The following is a 10,303-nucleotide window of genomic DNA, read 5'->3' on the forward strand; positions in this document are numbered from 1 at the left end:
AGCTTCATTGCCCTTTCAGTGTGTCATTACATATAACAAAATATACACACAATGCATCCCTTGGGAGTTGAAGCTTATATCATGGTGCAGTACTTTCAGAGTGTTTCATACCATTTGACACCCTGAGGACATGTGAGGTGACACCATTGATCTCTCAGGAGGGACACCACTGATTTCTTACAGGTCTTGCTGATGAAATTAGTCAATAATTATATTTTGTAAATTCTAGTAGCCTTTTTTTTTTGTCTTTCTCCTCCCATAAGACAGAGGTTGTGGTAAAACTGCATCTTCCTGGGCCTCAAGGCATGTTCATTTTTTGCTTACCTTTATGCCCTCCTTGATGAGAGCAAGAAATCAAGTTCAAGCATCTTGTACTGAAGGATCCTTTGCCAAGTCAGGTACTGCTAATCCCTGACTACTAGGTAAGACTTCCATGGAGGTCTATCAACAAGTCTCAATCATCTGTATAAATTATTGCTTAGGGACAGGAGACATGTCTTTCCACCCAAGGCCTGCCTGCTGTCACTGAAGCATTATTTTCCAATAGAATCAATGATCATTTGACATGGGGGGGGCTTCCAGAATTATGGCAAATAAACCTTCCCCACTATGAAAAGAACAGCTAGTGGCCATGAATCATGCATTTAGAGAAGATGGGCTATATATAAGTACCTCCTTACTTCAACGATTTTTGAGGAATGCCTTCCTTAAGAATAAGCTGGGAAATATTGGTCTGTGTACAAGAGCACATACCTCTGCCTCACACGGAAATGACATGGTCCCACTGCTTCACAAAAGATTGCCAGAAAGTCAAAGGTGATTTTTTTTTTCTTCAACTGAAGGAAAAAACAGCAGTAATAAATGATTTTGTGTCAAAAGAAGACTTCCAAGTCACCTAAAATTAAACATTCACTTCTCACGGACTGCGAGCAAAGCAAAGAACGTGATGCACTGAAGTTGCGACACTGAAGCTGGGAGATGCATTTTTATCCCCCAGCTCTCTAACTGGCCCCTGGATTCAAACCCATCTTCCCACTGAAATAAGTTGAACCAAAAGCCTCCTGTTCTCCTCAGGAAGAGATCCTGGCCACCAGATAATAATGTATTTCCACCTCTGTGTACAAGGCTAGGGGGAGGAGATCGTTATTCTTAATTTCTCCTGTGGAAGCACTGCCACATATTATCACAGACAGCACAGTAGCCACCCATTTGGAGTCCTGCCTTGACACTGGGCCAAATTCAGCTTTTTTTGCAGAATGAGAAGCAGCACAAATAGGAGAGGCTGAGCGATACCACACCACTTTAAAATGTTACAGCAATTCTGACATGCTCTGGGCAAATGAGACAGAGGTACGAAAGCAACTGAACTCTTCCAAGTCTTGACCTCTGTGATGCTGGAAAAGTTGAGGTGACAAGCAGCTCTATCCCCTGCATTACTGAAGTTTAGTATGAATTTCTTTCATCAGAGAAAATTACTGATGAACATGTGTTATTCATGAATGTAACACAAATCAGTGTCTTTCAGCAGGCTCACTCCAAATTTTATGTACATCCAGTTACCACATCTGTATAAGTAACATCAGGGACATATAGTAATGAAAAGAATTATCTGATTATAAATCATCTGGTATCTGACACAACCTGATATCTTCAATACAATCAGGAATTACACGTTGCATCCAGGACTTACTGAGATAAAGATAGTTTTGTATTCTATGGTGCTTGCTGTGTGCAAAATAAAGTCTGAGATAATTTAAAATCTAATGCCATGGTATAAAAGACATACTTAATTTTATGCTGGTGCCCCATTATAAAACAAAATAACAGCTAGACCAACCTTCCAGGTCCCCTGTGTTGACCTATTGCTTGCTCTCAGCAAGGCACAGGTACAAATTTGTGCACTTGCTGATGAACCACCTTTGTGTTTTAATACTTCTACTGCTTCTAGTGGAGTCTAGTGGAGTCTCTTAGCTGGAGACTGGATTTACAACAAACTTGGATCAAAATCGATTTGGTGGGTTTCAGGACAGAATCTAATTTACCTGTACAAGTAGTCAGAGCCCATCCTCTACAACAGAATCATGGCTGCTTTCTTTGCTGTTTAAATCAAGGTCGAACTTTTCCACTCAACTCTTAGGTCCACAGAGCAAGGAAAGATGAAAGAGAAGGAGCTTAATTTCATAGTGTCTTATATCTTGCTAATTTGGAAGAATATGTTTGAAGATTTGGATCAGGCCTGTTCTCATAGTTCCTACTGCATGTGCCTGCCATGCAGACAATGGAAATCCAACCTGCCAGCTACGGATAACCTGGTGGAGATGAAGAAATCTGTGACCACCATTTGATTTGAGTGGAGGAGATTTTCCTTCAACTACATGTACTTGAGACAAACCATGAAACTGAACAACACACAAATTCCATGTCACCTTCTCTGGAAGGTCTCTTTTCAAAACACAAATATTTAACAAAAAAACATTTCCTCTTCTTCTAATTTTAGATACAACTGGAAAAGAGCTCTCCTATTTGAAGCAGGATACTTGCAGGATTGTACAAATGTCTGTTTCAATTAATGGGAACAGAGTTTATTTCTGGAGAAAGACCTACCTCCTTTTGCCCCACTGAGTTTCAGATGAGATTTTCTAATGCAGTTTGAAGGCTGTTATCAGGCAAGCAACCAGCCTCTTTCCAGAGTGGACAAATTAACTGATTAAAAGCCCCGCTAGTGTCATGACTCTGTATAGCTAATTCTATTCTTACTGAGCATACTGCTTGGCAAAACACTATCTAGTTAGGTCCAGATGCTCAGGCCTCCCTGTTGTTATACCCATTTGTACAGGCACTGATTAATTTTGAGCCAATGTTACTTCGCCAACACATTATATAGAGGAACTAGAAGAACAGAAAACAGTCCCTACTGAACTTGGTGATTCATCTAAACAAGTTTTGTTTCAGTAAAACAAAATTCGTACCAGTCTGCACCCCAATTATCTCAGACAAATCTGCCATGATTTGTAGTTACATTATTGTTTTAAATTAATCCATCTGTGAATTACAATTGTCTTGTTTAGTCTGGTCTGAAAAAAAAGAAATGAGTAAAGCTTTCAGCCATTTATAATGAAAGCAAAATGACTAAAAAGACTTTTTTTTTTTTTTTTTTTTTTTTAAGTTTGCATTAATGAGTTCATCCCAAAATATATATGCAATAATATAGGAAATTAAGTTATAAATGTAGGGATGTGCTCCGAGTCACCATAAAAATCTGCATGCAAATGCATAATAATCACAAATCTACATTATTACAATATTAAAAAATACCTACAATTAAATTATCATGTGCAAATAATCATAATGTTATTGGAAACTGAATTATTGTGGCAACCCTTGTCGGGGAATTAGCAGGCTATGGCAAAGGCAAGTCAGACCTGAATTCATCAAATATATATTATCACAATATTACATGTTCACTTCGATTCCATGCAAAGACAAACATCCTCACTCACTAGTATCTGCTCAATGCATTTGTATTATTCATGAACAACTCTGTGATCTATTATACATACAAAACTGATTGTACGCTGCTTGCCGGAGGCTACAATGCAGAGACACAGAATTAATTTTATTATATACACATGCATGATAATTGTGTAGAATTCGGTCAAATATCAAACTCTGCTCCTGTGCTCCATTATTTTATTTTCCAAAAAGAGGTCTAAGGTCAGCAGCAATTTCTCTTTGGTGACAGTGAAACTCTTTGTCATTTAGAGTAGAAAGTTCCTGGGTACTAATGAGCCTGGAGCTGTGATGAATGGTCACACACTCCCTTTCCTCTCCAACCCCCACTCATCAAAGGGAAAATGTAACTTTTATTGAGATTCTCAAGAATTCCTTGCCTCTCACGCACGCAGAAGTCACTTTGGGCTGTGGACTCAGAGACTTGATTTGTCAGACAGAAGCAACTGTTTTGTTTGTTTTGGAGACTTGGATAAAATTTTCTGAGAAGATGATGATCAACAGAAGTAAGGAAACTTGTTCACAGCTTTAGTTTCATTCCTGTAGAAACTGCTGTTATTTTCAAGACATTTAAGTAAACACTCCAGAAGTATTTTCACAGGACCATCTTCCCTGCTACAAATTTTCATTAAAAGCAAACAACTACTTCTCCCTTTCTTCAACATCAAAAGAGACTAGGCCTTTTTCCTCGTCTCCCAAATCTTGAAATGTTTTGCCAGAAAGGCAAAGATTAGTACCATTCAAGACACTGTAATTAGTTGAAGACACGGGGAGATAGAAATGCATTAAACTTGAGAAAGGACTTGAGCAAGGTGTTCCACCTCAAAGTCCAGGTTTGGATTCAAATGTAATTAAAAGTCATCAGAATACTCTGCTTCAACATGTTTCGGTTTAGGTAAAATCCAGGTCAGGGGAGTAGGTAGTATGCACAAATTTTGGCAGCATTAACTACTGTGAGTCAGCATCAGAGGTGGATGTCAACTCCCACGTACTGCAGTTACATCAAGACCCCTTATTGTACATCTAGCCCAATAAATCAGAAGAGTTGTTTTGGGAGAAAGAAGTAGAGAAATGTCCCCTTTAACCATGCAAAACCCTGCCCAGCGTGCCATTCTCCATGCTGCACTAAAAATCAAGCCCCATCTTTCCTTGTAGTCCCTTTCACTCCAACTCTCCATCTACCATTCAGGCTTTTGGCTTTAATGGTCATCTGAATCTCTGAGCTTTAGGACCGAGGAACATTCACTCCTTGCCTGGTGCATTCAAAGTATGGTCCCATTCAAGCATATACAAAACCTGCTTTTGCATGAGGTGTACCCCAAGGCATTTATATTCTAGATTCATAACATTTATAGAAATAAACTGTAAAAAGGACTCTGAAAGGTTTCACTAAGTCTAGTCATGAGCCAGTGGAGTTCTAAACAATCTCAACTTTAAATCTATCTTTTGTATACTTACATCATGCCCGGAGTCCATAATTTTCATAGTTCTGAAAACAATGTAGGATGATCCACATTTAGTAGTGCATGGCTTGTAAGTTTACCACAAGATCATAAATTCACTATGATTGGTAAAATCATCACTGTCATAGGGAATGTGATAGATGCAGAAGAAAATATCAGGAAAGAAGAAGTGAAATAATCCCCTGTATAACATGTGGCTTCATCACAAGAGGTAAAAAGTGAACATGTTAAGCTGGGCTGTTTATCTTGGCTGAGTCATAGCCATCAACTACAGAAACAGCAAAAACACATCTCTGACCAGTCTCCAGAACAGCAGTTTCACTAACTGAAATGCTACACAAGACCTGTGAGTTCTTATGTGCAGATATAAAATTTCAGTAATTCAAGCTTGTACCTCTCACTAGCACTAAATCCCTGAGGTTTGAGTTCAGATAAAAATACAGATTTTTAGGGAATTTAGTTGAACTTCATGCAAACTACCAAACCTCTTAACTATGTAAGGAGATCGAACAATTTGAGAGGACACACTTTTATTAAATCTGAGACTGTTGCTCTGCCTGGTATGCCTGAAAACACCTCTATGGGTTACTCATGGCATTTTGGCACTTTCTCACTGCCTTTCAACTGCTAAAACACACAAAGAAAGAAACATAGATGTTAAGCCACATTTTCCAGGCTTGTAAAATAAATTAATTTTAAGAATCATGTAGCTGTTAATTGGTTTGCTCTGCTCCAGTTATTAGCAGCCACACTAGAATCACCAGCTAAACAGCAAGTTTTTGAAAAGACCAAAGTTATTTCCTCAGTTAACATTTATTTTGCATGTATCCATAAAAGTGCTACATGGAAAGAGTGTGAACACACACAGAACAACTCTTGACTTCATTTTCTTGCCAACTATCAGACAGCATTGCTCATGCACAAATCTTTTAGTATTTAATACTCATAGTCCAGAAGTATCTACTGATGCCAATTGGGATCAAGAAATTTTATTAAGTGTTTGCTGTACAAAACAAACATTGTCACAATTCTGCCACAAAGCACTTAAAGTTGGACAGGCTGAAAACTCAACTATTGCTGCACTGTGTATTATGTGAGAACTATTTTTTGTTATTCTAGTCACCTTTAAATGCAAATTTTACACTACAGGTAGCTCTGTGCAGTAATGGAGGGCATTCCACTTCTTGCAACAAATCCAGGACAATACTCCAGCAGCTACCAAGGCAAAATAGCTACTTTGTCTTACCAGGCCTTTTTAAAAATCTTTTTTGTGCCTATATTTCATTTCAGTGGAAAATTCAATGACATATCAATCAAACTGAATTTAATTTAGAAGATAGATAATTATTTTTAAAACAAAAAATGTTGGCTGAAATCAACAAGAGTATACATTTTGACTGAAATAATTTGACATTCGATTTCAAAATTTTTGAGGTGTGTCCCTTCTCCAACACTTCTTTCCCCAAGAGAGACAACATGCTTGCATTTGGTTTAACTGAACAGTTATTCTTAACCAATGACAAAAAGGCTTTCCTAGTTCATGAAGTACAAAAAAATAAGAAAAATAATCAAATCTTTGCATGGCCCTATTGGCCATAACCCACCTTCCTTCTTGGGAGGTATATTAAGACAGAAAAGGTTACTTTTGAGGTAAGTTTAGGAATTAAGCCTTCTTTGGGAAACCTGCATTACTAACAGGGAACAGCTTTCCCAAGTCTGAGTGGAGTGCTGGATGGGATCAGATCTCAGGAGTAATGTCTCCTGGTCACATGTGATCCCCGGCTCTCTTCTACAGCCCACTAAAGGCCCCTGGCAACCCACATCCCCCAAATGAGGCAGCAGAGGATGCTTCTTCAAATATCTCCTTGATGCCAAGGATGTTTCTATGGTAATTCTGCATGCAAAGTTACAGGCTCATGCTGCATGTGAGGCTGCACTAGGGCCCAAGGAGATGAATGAACCCATCTAAGGTTGTGCATACCCAGGGGGCTGCCATAATTTTGGGTGTGCAGAAATACAAAGATGGAATAATGACAATGTTGTGCTGCACTTCAATTGTTGAATTACTTGAATACCTTGCTCACAGATGTGTGCATGTGAATCTAATCAACCAAACTCCTTGAAGACAGCAGATATTATTTTGAGATATTTTTCCTGGCTTCTGCTACAGAAAAAGAAGCACCAGCCTCTCATAACCTCTTGTATAAAGGGATGTGTGTGTGCATACAAACACAAACACGCACCCTCTGTACATGCACAAAAAAAGCTGAGGATAAAAGGTTTCTTTTCTAGAACACATTTTTCTCAGAAACATATGACTTCTAATAACAGGCTTGGATTTTCATAAAGAAAAAACACACCAAAAACCAGGTTGATTGTTCATGTACCTAAACATTTACAACAAAAAACAACAGGGGAAAAGGAAAGGTGGCACTATCGGAAATAAATATATGAAGAAAATGAGATTTTTACATATCCCTCTAAATCCTAGAAAAGGAAGCTTTTCAGAATCTTTTCTTTGTCAATTATTTTTTGCTTCAGATCCTAAACCAGCACATTCAGCTATTCAATTTCCTGTTCAATAATAGGGACTCACATTGTCTTTTAAAGGCATACAAAAAAGTTGCATCTTTTTGCTTTCATTTTCTTCATGTGTTTGTTGCATACTGACATCAAATTCCCTGCAGGCATCCTAACCTTGCAATTGGAGGCACAGTGCTCTAGGGTTTTCCACGTGTCTAATACACCTGGATAAAAAGTGCTAATTGTCACCAACTTCCATTAAATGACAGCAGTAAGGCACAAAATATACTTGATTTGCAGACACTAGTGCTTCTGGGAGTTAGCAGCAGATTAATAATTGTGCAGACCTCAAACATTCCCCTGGCACTGCCAGTCCTGGTTTCCAATGTAATACCAGATTATAAGGCCTTTCTTTTTAGCTTGCTTTCCTAAGGAAATAAGGCTTAGGCAGTTGCACTGTCTCCCTGTGCATGGGTTTAACTCTCCTACCTTCCCAGAATAATTTCTGGTCAATCTGCATACATTTTACAGGAAGGCAGAGGTCACAAATGTACAATAGCCTCAGCAGTTTCGTGAAACAGGCAGCTAGTTAGACATAATAAAGCCTGAGCTCAAGTGTTTCAAATATCCTGGTTTTCTAGATTCAGATATTCTTGGGGGACAAACTCTAATTTTGCTCAAGTTTTGTTAGCTCTGAAAGCAGAAGGCAGATGTGCCATATCACATAGTCAGCAGGCAGCAACTCTTGCATCTGACCACCTTTACAGATCAGGTCTCAGACTAGGTTCCCAGTTTCTTTTTTTTTTTTTTTTTTAACAAACCTATAATCCAAACACTCTATTTCAGCTTGAGGCTTTGAATGCGCACCAAGAGGCAGCTCTTGCACAGGTACAATCTTGCTCTGGTTTCCTTCAGATAAATTCAGGAGCCAACACTTTACCTTCCCAATTCTTCTTGCTCTGCCTCTGCTGCTGTTCCTTCTCTGCTCTCAGCACATGTGGGCACGTAGTCTTGGTTATGAGAACACCACCCCTATGGCATGCAAGCAGTTCACTGATGGCTCCGGTGGCATTACAAAGCTCATTTCTGCATGCAGCAACACGATTATGGTGAAGGTGAGGTCGAGGTTGAGCGAATGTGTTTCAACACTTCTTTCTTGGTATTTATTACTGTGCCATAGCACTCCTGCAATCTGGCCTGCTGCTGCTCCAGCTGCTTGTGCAAGCTTCTGATGGAACGCAGCAGCAGAAGCCGTCGGTACATGGCTAGCTGGAGACGGTACTTCTCCTTTTCCTCCTTTTTCCTATTTTCTAAGGTCTCCATTACCTTTGCAGTCTTCATCCAAATCATTTGGCTGAGACTACAAGGGGCTGTATTGCCCTCAGCATTGCTCCCTGCCTGTGTCACGTGGGGACCCGTGCACCTGTGGTAGCCCCCGGGGTCAGTCCCAGGCAGGACAGTGACCTGTGGGGGCTCAATGGCCCCTCTGGGCACCCATGGGATCCCTGGTGCATCCAAACTCAAGTTGTCATCACAGCAGGAGCTTTTGGAGCACGAGGAGGCAACAGCAACAGGCTGCAGGTCAGAGACTGCTGGGAGGTACGACAAGCCACCTAGTGATGCATTTACAGCTGTTGTTTGATGCTCAGCCAACTCAGAGGTTGTCCTCTGTGCCTGACCACCACTAACCATCTTTGGGCCAGCAAGGGCTTTTGCCTGGGCCATGGCCTTGCTGGAGAGGATGGACAATCTTTCGGGCACTGCTGAGCTTCCGTTGTCTTCATTAAGGCTGGCCGACAAAGAGCTGGCAGAGCAACCAGAGGATGTTGTTAAAGCATCACGATTCAGAAATGGGTCTTCATTGTTATTTTGGATCTCCTCTTCATCTCTTGGTGTTACACCTACTGTCTCAGCCATTTATTGTGTGAGTTACAGAAAGTTTCTGTGGACAAAAGGGAAGCAAGAGGATTTCATTTCCAGATACATACACACAGAAGCCCAGTGCAGAGTGACATTTGAAGAAAGAACCTCTTTTTATATTTAAGCAATGGACCTATTACTTTTCTAATAAAGCACAACCCTTGGGTCACTTCAGGCCATTTTTTGTGATTTGGATTAGATGTTCTTTGAGACACAACATTAATCCAATAATAATTAAAATGATATACTGTACTATTAACATTCTCAAATCTTTAAAGGCAAGTGATCTATCCCTGCAGCACTGGCTGTGCTGACTAATTAAACAGAACACAGTTGTAAATGGGCATTGTAAGCACTTCTATTTAAGAACACAGCTCTAACAAGTGTAGTTTGTAGAGATGGGCAAGTTACCAGGATTGATCAGCTCTAAAGGGAGGTGGATGTACCACAAACAGCAGACTGCATTTAAATGCCCTCTCCAAAATTTATCTATCGGCTACCAGTTTATTTACAAGACTACCTTTCCCCCTCCTATTAATTCTAACAGTAAGGCTATATTAACACTACGTTAGCCATAGACAGGAAAAAGAAACCAAACACTTACCGAGGTTACTGGGGGAAAGGAAAAGAGTTACAGTGCATTGTGTCTGTGTGTCATGTTTTCTTGATTGTGAGTCAGCAGAATCTGGAACAGAAACATCACGGTGCTGGAGCAGCAACAGCATTACGCTGTTCCACCCAGCAACAACACAGTCAGTCCCAATCATAGAGGAGCGCAGGGCTGGTTTCTTCCTCCCCTGCAAATGGATATTCCTCCCTGGCATCCAGCTTTTATGTCATCTTTGAGCACTAAAAAAAAAAAAACAGAGTTGGATGACACTTCTTGT

General features: G+C 39.9%; 1 protein-coding gene across 1 annotated transcript; it reads right to left on the bottom strand.

The window, feature by feature from the left end:
- Positions 1–8,600: 8,600 nt before the first annotated feature.
- Positions 8,601–9,413, bottom strand: LOC308037778 (UPF0500 protein C1orf216-like; the record flags this gene model as incomplete). The annotated part of the gene is made up of 1 exon (XM_080339781.1): positions 8,601–9,413. The coding sequence occupies one exon, from the start codon at positions 9,411–9,413 to the stop codon at positions 8,601–8,603; it is 813 nt and encodes a 270-aa protein (XP_080195907.1).
- Between the last annotated feature and the right edge of the window lie 890 nt (positions 9,414–10,303).

The sequence above is a fragment of the Nesoenas mayeri genome, assembly GCF_963082525.1.
Source record: "Nesoenas mayeri genome assembly, chromosome: 2".
In the NCBI taxonomy this organism is placed as follows: domain Eukaryota; kingdom Metazoa; phylum Chordata; class Aves; order Columbiformes; family Columbidae; genus Nesoenas; species Nesoenas mayeri.